The sequence below is a fragment of the Pagrus pagrus genome (assembly GCF_965226575.1).
Source record: "Pagrus pagrus genome assembly, chromosome: 22".
NCBI lineage: Eukaryota > Metazoa > Chordata > Actinopteri > Spariformes > Sparidae > Pagrus > Pagrus pagrus.
The window spans coordinates 24,146,721-24,164,093 of record NC_140204.1 but is presented as its reverse complement, the minus strand read 5'-3'; the positions used below and the strand labels follow the sequence as shown (position 1 = coordinate 24,164,093).

Below are 17,373 nucleotides of genomic sequence, written 5' to 3'. Positions count from 1 at the left end.
AATGACCACACACTAGACAAAATTCCTGCTGAACATTAGAACGATAGAATTTTACTGTATGCACTGTTGTGTAAGCAGCACGTTAGCATTTAGCTCAAAGCACCACTGTGCCTAAGTACAGTCTCAGAGCCACTAGTCTATAGAATATAAATCTTGTATAAACCTAAGATCAAACTGATTCCCATGAATTTTAGAAACTGCATTTAGGGCAATGTGATCCAGAAATCTTTCAGAAGCCAGGATATGAAAAAATAAGTGTAATTTTGCATAATATTGTAAAAAATTGCTTCACCCTTCATAGAAGCATTCATGATGTCACTAAATACAGACCATAGAATAGACCTTGCAGTTGTAGGAGCTGGTGTGGAATTATGTTTATGTAAAATGATAAAACAGCAAATCATTCTTTACAATGCATCCATGATCAAAACCTTTGAAAACAATTTTGAAAAAATAAAAATAATCTTGATGATTAGAATAGTAATCAGAGGCCCTGAATGTGAAAAGTCAACAGAGAAGTGCAAAACCCATTTCACACCATTTTAACACACCAGTTTGAACACAGTCTGACTGCAAAGAGGAAAACTGGATCAAGATGAAAGATGAATGTAATGATATTGTGCTGAACAGCAGGAGTCTGGACCCACAACCATCAAAAGCAACTACATGTCACGGCCTACATATGGGACTACATGGATATCTGCTTAACATGTTGTATTCACATCCTTACTTCAAAGTCAGTGTTTTTTCCAGCAGATTAAAATGTCCCCCATTCCGAGTGTCTCTGTACATGCATTTTCAATCAAGTTTCAACTCTCACCTCTTTGAGAGTGTCTAAAGTTGGATATGGAAAAAAAGTGTTGCTCTAGGATTGAAGTTTAACCTCCTGTTCTTACTCTCTCTTCTTTTTCTTCTTCTTCTTGCATTCTGAGGAGCTGTTCCAGTAGTAGAGAACCTGCAGAGTGATGATGCCATTACAGGCAGAGGATATGACGTAGGTGATGGCCATCAGTGAGTCTCCAGTTTCCTAAAAGAACATGACGTGAAAACACGCTGACGTGAAAACAAGCTGACATTTTTAAATGTGGACTCAAACTATATGCCCTGAAACAGAACTAGGGTGAACTCAAACTGAGATAAGGTGGTACACACAATGATGTTTAGCATTAGATATACATTTTAGAATGTTTGGGGTTAAAAAATAATGAATGTACTTTTTCTTATGGCTGGGCAGTTACCTGAATAAAATTTCAGTTTACTTGTTTAGGTAGAAACTGACCCTTGAATCGGAATCTTGAACTGAACCTATGAAATGTCTATTAATTATGGAAACTGAACTGTGGTAAAAACATGTTTTTTAGACAGGCTGTCATTTGCATCCTACCCGTTAAATGGTCGGCGTCACAGATATAAAATGACTATTTTTGTACAAGCCCCCCCCCCAAAAAAGATGGCATGTCGTGTACCCATGCTTTGTCTTCAGTCCACACTTTATAGAACAAAAGCATATTTAAAAAAAAAAAGTCAGAAAATTGTTGTGGCTTCAAGAGGAAACAAACAATATTGTTTCATCACCTAAATTACATCTTTTACAACCAGAAAATGACACACATGACCAGGCATGTTTCAGACACAGCAGAGTCTTGCACAAGATTAATGCCATTCCATACATTAGATATCCTGCAGAAGAAATGAGATGACTGAAGCTATTGACGTCTAATAATATATATTTTTATATTACATATGCAAGTAAATACACGTCTAGAGCTGCTATTAAACTTGAGTGTGATATAATACACCCCTCACAATAAATGAAGGGAATACTTCAATCGCATATCAGATCTTGAAGCATGAATTATTCAAGTTGAAAATCTTTACTGATTTACATTGTATAATTTGTTGAGAACAAAATCGCATAAAAACGGTGAATGGAAACCAAAATCATCAACCCATTGAGGGGTGGATTCAAAATCAAACTGGAAATCAAAATAAAAAATTGACATCACAGGCTGATCCATCAATTCAACTCATCATGTGACTCAGTAGTGTGCCTGTGTGCCTGTATGAACTCCAGACAACGTCTGGGCATGCTCCAGATGAGTCGGTGGATGGAGTCCTGGGTGATCTCCTCCCAGACCTGGATCTAGGCATCAGTGAGCTCCTGGACAGTGGCGGTACTTGGTGGCGTCAGATGAAACTATACATCACGTCCCATAGGTGCTCAATTGGATTAAGGTCAGGGGAACAAGAGGGCCAGTCAATGGCGTCAATGCCTTCGCTGCGCTGTGCTGGGCTGTGACTGCTCAGGTCCCACTAGAGGACGTTGGGCCCTCGTGCCACCCTCATGGAGTTTCTGACAGTTTGGTCAGAAACATACACACCAGTAGCCTGCTGGAGGTCATTTTGTAGGGCTTTAGTAGTGCTCCTACTGTTCCTCCTCGCACAAAGGAGCAGATACCAGTCCTGCTGCTGGGTTGATGTCCTTCTAAGGCCCTGTCCAGCTCTCCTTGTTTAACGGCCAGTCTCCTGGTATCTCCTCCATGCTCTTGAGACTGTGCTGGGAGACACAGCAAACCTTCTTGCAACCGCACATATGGATGTGCCATCCTGGAGGAGCTGGACTATCTGTGCAGGTACCTCATGCTACCAGTAGTGACAAGGATACTAGCAGAACACAAAACTAGAGAATAATCAGTTAGGAAGGATCAGGAGAGAGCAATTGTTTGTGGCCGCCACATGCAAAACAATTCTCTTTGTGGAGGTTTTCTTGCTTTTGCCTTTCCATTGCACCTGTTGTCACTTTCATTTGCACCAAAGCAGGTGAAACTGATTCACAATCACTTGTGCTTCCTAAATGGATAGATCGATATCCCTGAAGTTTAACTGACTTGGTGTAATACTGTGACAATTAAGTGTTCCCTTAATTTTTTTGAGAAGTGTTTAATTGTGTCATGTCAAAATGTTTGTTCTTCAGTACAAAAAAAATCAAGAGCTCCACAATGTAGAGGGAGCTTCCTGGTTGTGAAAATGTTCTCTGTTCTGAGGTGCAAAGTTCCATACTAAACATAATTTATGTTCAAGTAAAAGGTGAGGGACGGCTTCTGTAGGTACTTTTTGTACATGAAGAATAGTGATCAATTCTAAAATGTCATCAGTAAGTCATATTTTACACAGCACATCTGTATAGACACAGACTTACCTGTAGTGAGGTGAAGATGCGGGCCAGGGATCCAGCAAACAGCAGGAAGACAGAGACAGCAGACAGCTGGCCAGTGTGCCCATTACGGTAGTTGGAGGCTGCTTGGATCAGCTGAAACAACCACATACTCTGTCAGTCTCATCTTTGTTGTGTGTGTTTGTTTTTTGGAATACATTGCTTTACACGTTGGTGAATCTCCAACTATGATCTGTTATTATTTCCTGTTACCCTTTGTACCATAACCATGGAACAGACAGCCTTCACAGGGTTACTGTAAATACTGGTGAAAACATCTGGGCAAGATCAGAAGATCTTGAGTTACATGCAGCATCTTTTATATATGATTTTATGAACTTTAAATGTATTATTGTTACTGGAAAGAGTGAGTTCATTTAATCACAGCTGAGTGTGTTAAAATGCCCATGTGCTCTGATTTAACAGAATAATGATTATTGGATAAAGGGGTGTACATTTTTATAAAGTTTGCATTTAGTCAGTTAAACTGGGTTACTTCACAATGTGAATGTTCCAGACAACAAACATTTTTAGTGAAATCAACCTCACAGAACACAGTAAGAACACAGCACTTTAATTCAGACTTTTCACTGCCACCAAAAATGATATGAAAAAATGCATTAGACTTGTGTCGTCTTCACCTACCCTGCCGATAATGATAGCTGGCATGTTAGAGGCCTGCATAAAGGTAACCACTGACATGGGAGTGACTGGAGACAGTAGGAGGACCAGCAGGCCAAAGTACACAACCAGAAACAGGAGACCTGGGAGAGGAGAAACAAACACTGTTCCTGATCAAAGGGCCAATGTCAGACCAGTAAAGTATTTCTTTCAGATTTATTCCAGATTTGACTTTCTCTAGGTTTTGGTTTAGTTTACCTTCACTATGTGAAAATTCAAGTAGGATGGGTTGCACCTTGGAAGGAAAAATAGTTGTTGCACTGCTATAGGTCACGGAATCTAATTCATATACGGGACAAGCTTTGCACACCTGGATTTGGGATATTTCTGCCATTCTTCGACAAAATCCTGTGTCTGAGCTCTGCAGGCAGTTCCTTCGACCTTATGTCTTAGTTTTTGCTCTGATATGCAATGTCAGCTGTGAGACCATATATATAGACAGGTGAGTGACTTCCCCAATCATGTCCAATCAACTGAATTTACCACAGTTGGACTCCAGTCATGGTGGAGAAACATCTCAAAGATGATCAAGGGGTCTGAATACACTGTGTGTGTGTGTGTGTGTGTGTGTGTGTGTGTGTGTGTGTGTGTGTGTGTGTGTGTGTGTGTGTGTGTATATACATACATATATACATATACATACATATATATGTATACACACACACATATATGTATATACACACACACACACATATATATACACATACATACACACACACACACACATTATATATATATATATATATATATATATTAATTGTTTTAACTATTTCTCACAGTTGTACAATTTGTTTTTAAACTTATAGTTCAAACTATACTTCTCTCGCAATGGGAGCTGCGTCTGAATTTTAATACACGTCTCATAGTAAAAGTAATCTGGAATTGGCGATAGAAAGAAACTAAAAAAGAAGCCAAAGTATGCTGAAGTGAGAGGAAAAAACTTCACCTTTATATCCACAAAGCTAAAAAAGTAGAGGGGGAATCTCACAATTATTCACTAAAACTGTCGGGAAAATTATTTTTTTTTTCCTCCTCTTTAGACGGGAGGATATATGATCAGGTCGTAAAAAGCCAACACAGAACACCAACCAACAATGTACAACAACACGTAACAATAAAGGCTAAAATAACAAGCCATTAACAGTTTTTGTTTTCAGCAGGACGACATTTGCGCATGAAGAAGTGCCGCGCTCTTCTCAATTCCTCCGCGGCCTATTCTACACAGCAGCTGGTCTGAAAAACACAAATGGCTGTGGCCGCGGGTTTTTTTTAATATATCAACGTAACATTGTGCCCGATGCATCTATGATGTATGCGGATAACTGCACTAGTGGGAACATTTAATTGTATAGTTAGTTAATGTTATTATCTGAAGCTTTCAGGCAACATTATCACCCCTAAAAATACTATAGGCCTATATATTGGTGAGAAATAAACGAGGAGGAGGAAAAATGACGTGTAAACGGCTATTGATTTTTCTAAACAGTTATGATTTATTATCCGTGTACCCATTTACACGTGTAGATGTTGACACCCCTTATACACACATATATACATATACATATACACATATATATATATATATATATATATATATATATATATATATATATATAGTCTTTCCTATAAAGACCATATATATATATTTGCGTCGTTGAGGCGGCGATGAGGGAGAACTCTTTGTTCGGACGCATGTTCTTGAAAAACAATAAACCAATGTCCAATTGTGCGGTAACTTTCGGTGCAAAGACCCGTTGTGTATGTATGTAAAGGAAAACGGACTCAAAAATAACTAATCGAAAATAAATGTCATTTCAAATTTATCATCGTTATCGTGGAAAATTTCATCATGAAAATGATCAAGATCATTTTAGCGCCCAGCCCTAACCTACACCAAGACTAACCCAACCCAAACAAACTGAAGACAACATCCTCCACAGACACAAGCGATCTTCAAACTACAGAAATCGAGGTCAGTGTACTACAATCCATCAATAAAAAACTTGACTTACTGGTAACACTTCATGACGAAGAAGACAACCTTCAGTCCAGCAGTGCATTCTCCCACAACTTCAATGAAAAGCTAGAACAGTCAAAGAACTCCCTTCAAACTACTGTGACAACACTCACCACAAAAGCATGGAAGCATGCGCAACAACATAATCTTCTGCAGTACCCCCGACCACCCATCTGAAAACCCAGAGGCACTGGTGAAGGACGCAACTCATACTTTCTCCCAACATTGTTGACCACATAGCTTTCCACTGTGTTCACTGTCTTGGATCTCAAGCCAACAAATCTCCCTGTCCCATCGTTACAAACTGGAACACTTCAAATACAAGGAACTCATGACAGTGTTTCCCACAGAATAAGATTTTAATTGTGGTGTTGGCAGTGAAATAACTTATTTCAAGAGTTGGGTCTTCGAGCTTTTGTTGATAACTTAGACTAACTTTTGGACAAACTTGTGCCTTTGTACTCACAATAATCATCTCAAAGATGAGGCCGACCGTCTTCTTTGCAGAGGTTAGAGTCAAGCGAACAGCGTTAAATATTCCTCCTCCTCTTCTAGGTGGTTTTACTGGTGGACTAAAAACCACACCGCCTTGCACTGTAGCCAAGTAACATGGGAGTAACATCAGAGTGTATTGGACTGTATCATCATGCTATTCACTTATGGGTGCGCTGTCTTGAGTGAGTGAGAAGGGGATGTGCAGCTCCAAAAAGTGAAAATCAATATTATTATATGTAGCGGCCGATGTTGATAATGTTGTGGACCACCACAAATAAATTAATGTGTGGGAACCTGAACTGAAAGGAAGTCATTACGAACTCAATGACCAGTTCCCATGTGAGGATAAATGAACAGTGCAAAGTCCTTTACCCCATCATGAAACAACATGAAACTGTGTGAACTTGGTAGTGGACAAATTACATATTGAAGGACAGCATTACCCTGACACCAACACCACCTTCTAATCTGCTTTTGCTGCACTTCATCTCACCCCCACTAGATATGTGTCTCTTGCTGTGTAGTCTTTTGTTTGTTTACGTGTGTATTTTTTGTGTGCTGTTGTTGTCTCCTCCTAACCCTTCCACTACATGTATGACATCTAACGACAAAATGGGTACATGCTCGCTCACACACACACACACACAACACACACAGGCGTTAGAATCGTGTCATATTGCGTGCGCACGTATCAACTGAACGTGTCGCACGCGCGAGCTTTGACGCCTGTGCAGCAAGCAGCGCCTGACGTGTAATGTAGTTTCCTCATTGACTCGTAATGGTCGCACGTTCACGCAAGATGACTGCTGTACGCCGGTAATCACACGACGCATAGCGACTACGCGTAACATTCATGCGTCTTTTTGCGAATGCACGCATTAACGCTCGCATGAAGATAATTGAACATTTTTGTCACACGCTCACACGTACGTGGAAATGACGTGCGCAAACTATGTCACGCATAACAAGAAGCTGCGTGCGTATGAAGCAGCATGTGCACGTTTGTCTGTCACTGTTTAACAAATGCTGTTACGCGTTCACACACACGTGCGGTCGCAGATTCTGATGCGCGACCGGAAGTTGATCTGCACCGTGCGCAACACTCCGCGTACATGAACACCTCGCTTAGTTGTTCTTGTGGCAGATAATGCTCATAGAGGCTGCGCTTCGGTGCCCGGATCACTCGCATTATATGGATATAGCGGCGCTCCACTGGATCTAATTTCGTCCGAACGACTTCAAATGACACCAAAGTTATCTGGGTGAGTAAATGATCATATTTTATGCTAGAAATAAGGTCCAGGTTGTAAAAAAACGGTAGTTCCCCTTTAATATTAAAACCAGATAAAGACCCCACCCTCCCATCTAGCTACCGGCTGCTATCTCTAATCAAGACTGACATAAAAATGCCCATCCTCTCCCTCGATTTTTGCCATCTACATCGAACCTCTCGCTGCAGCTGTCCACGATAATAATAATATTACACGAGTACAATCCACCAGAGTTAACCATAAAATAAGTTTATATGCTGACGACATCACACAGTTCCCAAAATCAACTGTGCAAACAATTGTTTGTTAGTGTAAAGTGGATGGCACAGTTGTGTCACTGCCACAATCAAGAAGAAAATGCAAACAATCACCTGCTGCTAAGAAAAAATTGGTCAAGATGGTCAAGCGTCAATCAAAAACCACCCAAAAGCAAGTACACGATGAATTACAAACTGCTGGAAGCGTGTTTTGCATTGCCATGGGCTGAGAGGGCTGCCGCGCAAGAAAGAAGCCCTTGCTCCAGATGCTGCACCTTAAAGCTCGACTGAAGTTTGCTGCTGATCATGTGGAAAAAAGAAAAAACCTTCTGGAGGAAACCTCTGTGGTCAGATGAAACAAAAATGTTGTTGTTTGGCCCCAATGAGAAGCAATATGTTTAGAGGCGGGAAGGTGAGGCTTTAACCCCAAGAACACCATACCTACTGTCAAGCATGGTGGGGGTAGTATTATGCTGTGGGGCTGTTTTGCTGCCAGTGGATCTGATGCTCTAAAGAAGGTAAATGGAATGAATAATGAAGAAGAAGGATTAACTCAAAATTCTTCAGGAAAACCTAAAATCATTAACCAGAAGAATGGTTCTTGACCCTGGGTGCAATGATCCCAAATACACATCAAAAGTGGTAAAAGAGTGGCTAAATCAGGCTACAATTGAGGTTTAGAAATAGACACAATACACAAGTCCGTGCCAGGAAGCTAACAAATTTAGTTTCACTTCACGATTCTGTCAAGACAAGTGGTTAAAAATTCAGCCAGAGGACTAACGGGAGATTGTGGATGGCTATCAAAAGCATCTAAGCACCTAAAAATTAGCATTGTAGAAGCCACTGGAACTCAAGACTGCCTTGATATAGATGTTCTTTATGTTCTTTAAGTGTAAACTTTTGACGGCAACTGTATCAAAATGAGCAAAAAACTGTGAAGTTGTCTGATGTTGCGATTGTTGTTTATGATTATGTACTGTGTTTGGAAGTGTATGTAAACTTTTGACCATGACTGTAGTGCCAAAATCTCCCCCTCTCTGTCTTCAATATTTGTTCGTCCTCCCATAATGTGTTTATCCTGTCTCCTGTTGTGTTTTGTCTCAATTGTTATGTCTTGCACCACTAAATTAAAAAAAGGAATGTAATCGCTGTGACACATTTAGAAAATACCACTTGATTTTTTATTTTTTTGCGTTACTGCCGCTCACTCTCTTGATCACTCTGTAGCTTGCGCGACCACTGTCGCTCTCCGTCTCCCTTTTTGAGCTGAGGAGTTTCCAACTATGAATAGTCTTTTAACAAGCAGCAACCAACAAATTCGGTACAGTTTGCCTCTGAATTAAGGTTTAAAGGTTTAATCTCCGTGTTCATATCTTCCAGCTAACTTTGGTCATTCTTCATGCTTTCACCATCAGTGAACTTCTGTGATTGTGGGAACGGGAGGGTAGGGACAGATATCAGTGCTGTAACCTGCCTTTACTAACAGCTGAGTGGGAGTGTCCATTTCAAAGACCCTGAAGAAAATTTGTATGGACTTGTACTTTAAGTTTACCTTTCAAAATGTATTGTTGTCTTTAATAATACAGGCCACTGTTTCAATGCTTATCTATGCCACAACCAAATGAGAGGGATCAAATTCTAATGTCAGTGTTGGTCTTAAGAATTTAGCTCCAATTCTTTGACTGATTCTTGGGTGTCTATACAGTCTTACCTCTGCTGGTTTGTCCTCCGTAGTGTTGAATGAGGAAGCAAATGGCGACTGTCTGCAGCATGAGGAACAGAGCCTCACCCCAGGCACTGAGGTAACATTCAGTACATTACTTAATGTTTTACTCATATGACACATAGTGCAGATTAACAGTGATAGCAACAGTAGAATTTTAGAGAGCTCAATGTACATTTCAACATCAGAGATTATTTGAATATGGCCCAACCTGAAAGGGAACTTGTTGGCGATACTGTAGGCCATTGTTCCTGTGATGGCCAGCAGTTCCAGCAGCACAGACTTGAAGCTCAGCCCCTCAGCGCTCTTTGCTCCCATCAGCTTTAAGATCTGAGGCAGCTTTACTGTTAAAAAGGAGAGAGGAAATTTTCATAATTTTGCTTAATTTATGTGATTAAAAACAACTATGGTATATTGCTATAATGACAGCGGCCAGTAGCTCCTTTAATCTTCACTGCATTTTTGGTATGTTTCACCTTTATGCCCTGTTCTACTGAAACACACTACCTTCAATAGAGATGCAGTCATCAACACTGGAAAAGGAAGTGTGGGGTTTGGATTAAGAGCAGCAGACAACAGCAAAGGATTTCCCTCAGTGGCATCTGCTGAGTGGCCAGTCAGACCAGTGGGACAAAATGTCACGAAAGCGATGTGATCGCCACAAGAAAAGAGGAAAGACCAGGAGGGCTCTGTTGCTACATATATAATGTTTGGTGCTCAAATGCAGTCGGTGTGGATGGACCACAGGAATTGTATTATGTCATCACCAGCAACATGACTAAAGAACTGGATGGAATTCTTATTGTAGTTGGTGGTTTTAATCAACCAACCTCAAAACTGTTTAACCTAAATTCCACCAGCATGTCCACAGCCACACCAGAAGAAGTGTATCCGGGGTCATGTGTATGCAAATATTCTTGGCAACTACAAAGCCTTCCCACATCCTCTATTTTGCAGATCATATTTCTCTGCTTCTACTGCCTATCAAAGTGTGGACAGATGAAGCTACAGCAGCCTTACAGGACTGTTTTGACTGAACAGACTGCCACTCAGGATAACAACATCAGTCCAGAGGTATATACATCTTCAGTGACATCATATATCTGCAAATGTGCTAACACACAATATGATCAGCCACAACATTGCAGCCACTGACCGTTAAAGTGAAGGACATTGATCAGTTTGTTACAACGCAACGTGCTTCTAGGAAACCTATGGTCCTGGCAATTATGTGGATGCAGCTTTGACATGCAGATCAAGTACAAACCCCTCATGGTAATGGCATTCCTGGATGGCAGTGCCCCCCCAGCAGGAAAACGTGCCCTACCACACAGCAATAACTGCTCAGGAATGGCCCAAGAAACAAGACATAAACATCAAAGCGTTGACCTGGCCTCCAACTTCTGCAGATCCCAATTTGATCAAGCACTCATGGGACATGCAAGAACAAGTCCGATCAATGGACCCCACCTCACAACTCACAGGACTTTAAGGTTTCACAGCCAATGCCCTAACGCAGACACGACAGGACACCCCTAAGAGGTCCTGTGTCCATGTCTTCATGGGTCAGAGCCAGGTCCAATTCATAGTGGGGTCTCTATGGATCGTATCGATCTAGGGTACTGGGAGGCCTGGTCTTTGTCACATTCCTCACACCATTCTTCAGCAGTTATTGCAGTGTGGCCTGAAAAACAGACATGCACACACAGGACCCATAGACATGCAATTAAAGAGAAATGTTGGGCAGATGAGGCTGTTATTGAAGTTAAAAAACTAAACAAAAAAAACAAGAGCAAGTAAAGTGTTTTACCCATCACTGATCCCAGGATAATGCCAATACCCAGGCCTTTGCTCAGTACAATCTTCAGACATGGTACTGGAACAAAATATTAAAAAGAAACATTGATCAGCTGGCTGTCATAGATCATATCAAAGTATACACACACACCCACATCAAATCGGTCATTAGGTGGAGAGGATCAGAAAATATACGCATGGATCTGCAAGCAAGACAGAAGTGAAATATAACTTTGTTTAGCAGTTAAATACTATGGCACATTAGTGATGCGTGTGAACTACATGTGTTAGTCTCAATACCTTCCGACTTCCCCACTCTGCATGTGGCACCGAGGTTCAAGCCAATTGGTTCCTACCAATCTAACTTCTACTTAAATCATGCTCAGAAACCTATAGTTTAAGTAGTTTCATTTGTATATTCATAGAAATAAGGGAACATTTCACTCAGTGTAACGGTTGGGCTGTAATAGTTTTTGGACAACACTGCAGCTCTACGGCAGAGAGAAATAACATACAGTGACTTTTATAGACGCACAATACGTGTTACTGTGATCACTTCAGACTCATAATGTTCAAGCTCCTGAACTCTGATAAACATATTTTTCCATATGGCTGGCCTATGCCCTGCTGTGAGCCGCACTACGATCACAACACCAGCCAAAGAGCATGCAAACACTTTTTCAAGCAAACTCTATAATACTGCACTGTACATATGTCTGTTAGAAATGCAACAAAAACATTTCATTGTAAATGATCCAACTATTTCCCACTACCCTTAACATAAAAGACAAAAAAGGGGAGAGACGGGTTGCTCGATTGCTCTCGGATAGGTTGAGTATTTTTGTTTATAGTAAAGTTACATACATTTTAATATAACATCAAACATTCTGAATTTGGCATTCATAGAAACAAACTAGCAGTCCGCTACGGTTCCTGGAAAACCAAAGTCTGACATTTTAAGTAGAATCTACAGAAAATAAACGCAGCTAACGCTAATTTTAAGGTGACGTTACACATCTTCCAAGTGATAAAACCTACCGGTATTCAACTCAAATGAGACACTTACCGTCCAGAAAGTTGACGTTGAGAAAAAACTCGTCATAACACGATTCGGGCATAAGATATGTCAACAAAAGCCCTTTAAAAGGATCCATAAAACATGATCCTTTATCAACGACTGTTTTCTCCGCCATTTTGGAGGTCAGATGTGACGTTGCCGTTCAATGTGTCACACATAAGGAGCCCCAACAGTTCGCATGACTATATAAAGGTTCCGCTGGTGAACAGAACCACAATTGAAAAGCGTATTATCATTATTATCATCATCATCATTATTATTATTATCATCATTATTATTTTCTCTACCTAGCCTTTTCAGGAAAAAATTCACCTGAAAAACACTTGAGACTTAATTCTTTCCCCATATTTTATGATAAAGCAATAGGTTATTTCAATCAATCAATCAATCAATCAATCAATCAATCAATCAATCAATCAATCAAAGCTTTATTGTCATTTAGCTGTACCTACAAAAGTAGTGCAGCAAAAATTAGATTGCGTTTCTCCGGGATCCCATAACACGAGCACAATAAATTCACACAATATATTACTATAATAAATTAAAACTAAAGCTTTTTAGTGTGCAAGCCACACATCAGCAGTTCAACAATCTAACAGCTTATGGAAGGAAGCTGTTGATTAGTCTGTTTGTTCGACCCAGACTCCGAAACCGTTTTCCCGACGGGAGCAGTTCAAGGAATGTGTGGAGAGGGTGGAAGGGGTCCCTGACGATGTTCAGTTCAGTGCGGCCACTGATGCTGAGAGGAGCGTGCTCGGGCTGAGACCTCCGGAAGCAGTAGGTGATTTGTTAATTTTTAACAGGGGGGATGGCCCAATGGGAGCACCAACCTGCCCTAACACACCCATGTACACAGGGGCGTAGCAAGCTTTTCAAAAGTGTGGAGGATGGATATGGTCTTTCCAGTTAAGAGAACTTGTTCCAGATGCCTTAACATTTGCATTCCCTCCTGCTCAAATCTTTCTCTAAACTGCATGTCAGCAACATCCAGAACTTTGTAGAATTCAGTCCTGTAGTAGTCAGAAGGGGACGCATGTAGGCTACATGTGCAGGAGCACTACCTGTGAAGCGCTGAGGTGGGATACGGACAGGAGGAGAGGCAATAGGAGTGAGATGGAGTGTCTCACACAGTGGCGGACTGGCACCAAAAAGAGGCCCTGGCAATTTTGACAGAGAGAGGCCACGTTTGTCTTCTCAGGTCATCTGCAACCAACAGAAACATAAACATTACACTGCCACAGAACATAATAGTATAGCTTAACCAGAACATGAAAAATAAATGTTTTACCTTTATGTAGTTACATTAGCAGGTTGCGCAATAATTTGCTTTTCTCTGCCACTCTATCAATCACATCATCCGAGTCCAGTCTCATGAGGATCTCCTTCTCTGTTGCCATCAACATGAAGGCTTCCAAATTTTCCTCTCGCATTCTGCTCCTGAGACGACTCTTAATGAACTTAAGTGTCGAGAAGCTTCTTTCACATGCCACTTGTGTGCAGGACAAGGTCAACAAAAATGTGTAGGCCAACTGTATTTTGTGGTAGGCCTACGCATGTGAAAAGAACTTCAGCTGCTGGAGGAGGAAGTAGCAACTAGGCCTGTCACGATAACACATTTTGCTGGACGATAAATTGTCCTAGAAATTATTGCGATAAACGATAATATTGTCGCTTTGAGACCATTTTTCAACTAATATAATGATAATGGCATAATAATGCAAGTACACCCTTTCAAAGATCAATAAACCTTAATTTCTAAAGAATATTTAACATTGGAACGTGAAGAAGACATTTTAAATATCCAAAGTAAATAAAGATGGAGCTTGTGGCCAGCCAAGATTCATAATTTGCAGCAACAATGTTAGCACCATTGTCTGTAGTGATGCGGAGGCGTGACGATACACGTGATGATGATGACGTATGTGTTTTTTCCAAGGTGTTTCCCCGTGTCCCCCTGTTAATCTAAACATGTACCAGCTGTCTGTTTATAATCTTATGATGCTGTTATAATGTGTTGTGATTGAGATCCTGACTCACCAAACATCCTGGAAAGTGACAAAGTTACGTTTTTCTATAATTTACATAATTACATAATCGCCATCAGTAAACAGGACGCTGTCTGACCATTTCACTCGGGGAGTTCACGAAGTTCATTAAGTCTCAGTCGGGAGGGCTGACCGTCAACAACAACAAACACTTGGTGAGTTAAAGTTTTCTGCCGGGGACAGACGCTGTTTTTCGGGCAGAGATGTGATGAAGAGTCGGCCGGACCGACAGGCTGACAGACACTTCTCCACGAATAACTGCGGTATTATTTTCCTCATATAAGTTGCCAAAGACACGACCAGTTACTACGTTACTGTTGTATGGTATTTTTTTTATTTTTTATTTGCAGGCTTTTTAAATTTTTTTGTCTCCATGATTGTCATTTTTAGTAGTTAAAATCACTGGATATAAAAACGATTCATCTAAATCAGTTAAATGTAAAATGTAGACATCAGTGCTTTTTATTCACACAGACATCACAGTCAGGATCTGGTTATTATAGACACAGATTCAATATTTATCATCACAGTAACAGAGTTACATACATTGGCAGCTGTAAACACTCATAGAAACATTAGAAAAATACATACGTGGGTTTGGTACCTACCTGTTTACTAAACATATAAGGAGTAGTTAACGTTTATAATCATCAGAGAACGTTACATACGTTGTTTTTTGTTCCTGTCTGTTTCCCAGGTATATTCGTACGTGTGTGAATGTGTAAATGAGAGGCATGAACTTATAGCACTTTGTAGAAGGAGCTTTATAAAGTTCACTCCACTGACTTCGACGTACGATTTAACGCTCAGTGAAGCGTCTATGTATATGTACATCTATGGCTAGTTCCCGCCTCCTCAGCACGAGCTGAAGGATAAATCTAACACAGCAAGAGAGGCGGGACTTAAGGCAGAACAGCCAATCATCAGCCGGTCAGCCTGAAAGCCGGTGTCATGTTTGAAGCAACAACAGGAGAGGGAGGGGGAGAGGAGGCATCCGCAGCGCAGACAGAGAGCGGCCAGAGAAACTGAGCGACTGTAGTAAGGCGTTTATGCAAAAAAACTGCAGAAAAAGTGTGGCTGTTGAACCCTCTAACCGGGAAAAGTGTGGGTGTTAAAACACCCACATCCCCCACGGGTGCGACGCCCCTGCATGTACACCTCCCAAGGACATTGTTGCAGGACGCCTTAACCATAACTGTTACATTTCTAATTCTACAATTCCATTTGATCCAGTTATCTTCCTTCTCTCACTACTACAATTGTCTTTTTATAACTGTACTAAAGTAATGAGTGAATACACCTTTAAATTGTATGCAGTGGACTGAGTTTATTCAGGCAGGGTTTTCTCATGTTTCTCACAATACACTACAAGCAGGGTCATTTTAAGTTACATGACCCCTTGGGATTTTTTACCATCTAAATCCTTGAAGGACACACAATGAACATTGTGCAAAATAGTATAGCCCGACTGTTTTTTTGGTAGGCCGATTTTATCAGCCGATATTAGCCTATCACAGATATATCGGTGTCGGCAATATGAAAACCTTATATTTAAAAACTATAATGCAGAAAAACATGTTTGGGGTAATTTGAAATTGGTGTAATGACATAGTTTGTCCAGCAGAGTGCGCTTCAATGGGGCTAAAACAGCTGGTGTCAGGAAATGTAACAGCTACTGTGAAGGACTAAACATGACTTAAGTATAAATAAATAAATAAATAAATAAATGCTTAAATAAATGTATAAATAAATGCATAAATAAATAAATAAATAAATACATAAATAAATAAATGTATAAATAAATACAGGAATAAATGTATAAATGCATAAATAGATAAATAAATGTATAAATAAATACAGGAATAAATAAATAAATGCATAAATAAATAAATAAATAAATAAATGTATAAATAAATAAATGCTGAAATAAATGAATAAATAAATAAATGCTGAAATAAATGTATAAATAAATAAATAAATAAATAAATGTATAAATAAATAAATGAATAAATAAATAAATAAATGTATAAATAAATAAATGCATAAATAAATAAATAAATAAATAAATAAATAAATAAATGTATAAATAAATACAGGAATAAATGTATAAATGCATAAATAGATAAATAAATGTATAAATAAATACAGGAATAAATAAATAAATGCATAAATAAATAAATAAATAAATGTATAAATAAATAAATGCTGAAATAAAAGAATAAATAAATAAATAAATGCTTTATATTTATTTCTACATTTCTGTTCACCTACATTTATTTATTTCTGTATTTCTGTGTCCATATGTTAATGAAGTAGGAGGTCCTAACCTCAGTCAACAGCATGATTGGTTACAGGAGTGTGCTCGATTCGGGTCGACTACTTCTGCCTTACTAGCGGCGCTGATGTTGTTAGCTACCAGCCCGCCCGCTCAGCTAACCCTTAGCTGCAGTTCTGGTTTAGTAATGGCAGTTTTTGTACGAGCGATTGCGAATGAATTACGATCATTAGCGAACGATTTAGAGAACCATGCAACCAACGACTATGTTCAGTTTCGTCTGGATAGATTGATGGATGACTTGGCTCAGCTCAACGCCGATATGGATGTGCAAACTGAGCTAGCAGTGTTAGACGGTCTGGAAGAAGTCGGCCGCCAACTTTACATCCTGTCAGAGACAGAAGAAGGGACCCTTGGACGTCCTCTATCCCATCGTGATAGCAGATAGATAGAGTTTTACAAAAATAAGCCGTCCTCCGAGCTGGACGGACAATAAATGTGACTTTTGCATAATTTT

At 39.8% G+C, this 17,373-nt stretch overlaps 1 protein-coding gene across 1 annotated transcript; it reads right to left on the bottom strand.

Annotated features, from left to right (window-relative positions):
• Positions 1-359: 359 nt before the first annotated feature.
• Positions 360-12,677, bottom strand: mpdu1b (mannose-P-dolichol utilization defect 1b). Its single transcript, XM_084344066.1, has 7 exons — positions 12,525-12,677; positions 11,472-11,537; positions 9,873-10,005; positions 9,650-9,735; positions 3,860-3,978; positions 3,200-3,310; positions 360-1,027 (listed from the first exon to the last, which is right to left on the bottom strand). The coding sequence occupies exons 1-7, from the start codon at positions 12,649-12,651 to the stop codon at positions 893-895; spliced, it is 777 nt and encodes a 258-aa protein (XP_084200192.1). The 5' UTR covers positions 12,652-12,677; the 3' UTR covers positions 360-892.
• Between the last annotated feature and the right edge of the window lie 4,696 nt (positions 12,678-17,373).

What these genes read in the sequence shown, in the direction of transcription:
- mpdu1b (XM_084344066.1), bottom strand. Translation starts at nt 12,651, where the DNA reads ATGGCGGAGAAAACAGTCGTTGATAAAGGATCATGTTTTATGGATCCT. An exon ending in TATCCTGGGATCAGTGATGG is followed by an intron (nt 10,006 to 11,471) that starts GTAAAACACTTT and finishes CCTTTTTAACAG; the next exon opens with TAAAGCTGCCTCAGATCTTA. An exon ending in CGGAGGACAAACCAGCAGAG is followed by an intron (nt 3,979 to 9,649) that starts GTAAGACTGTAT and finishes CTCCTCTCCCAG; the next exon opens with GTCTCCTGTTTCTGGTTGTG.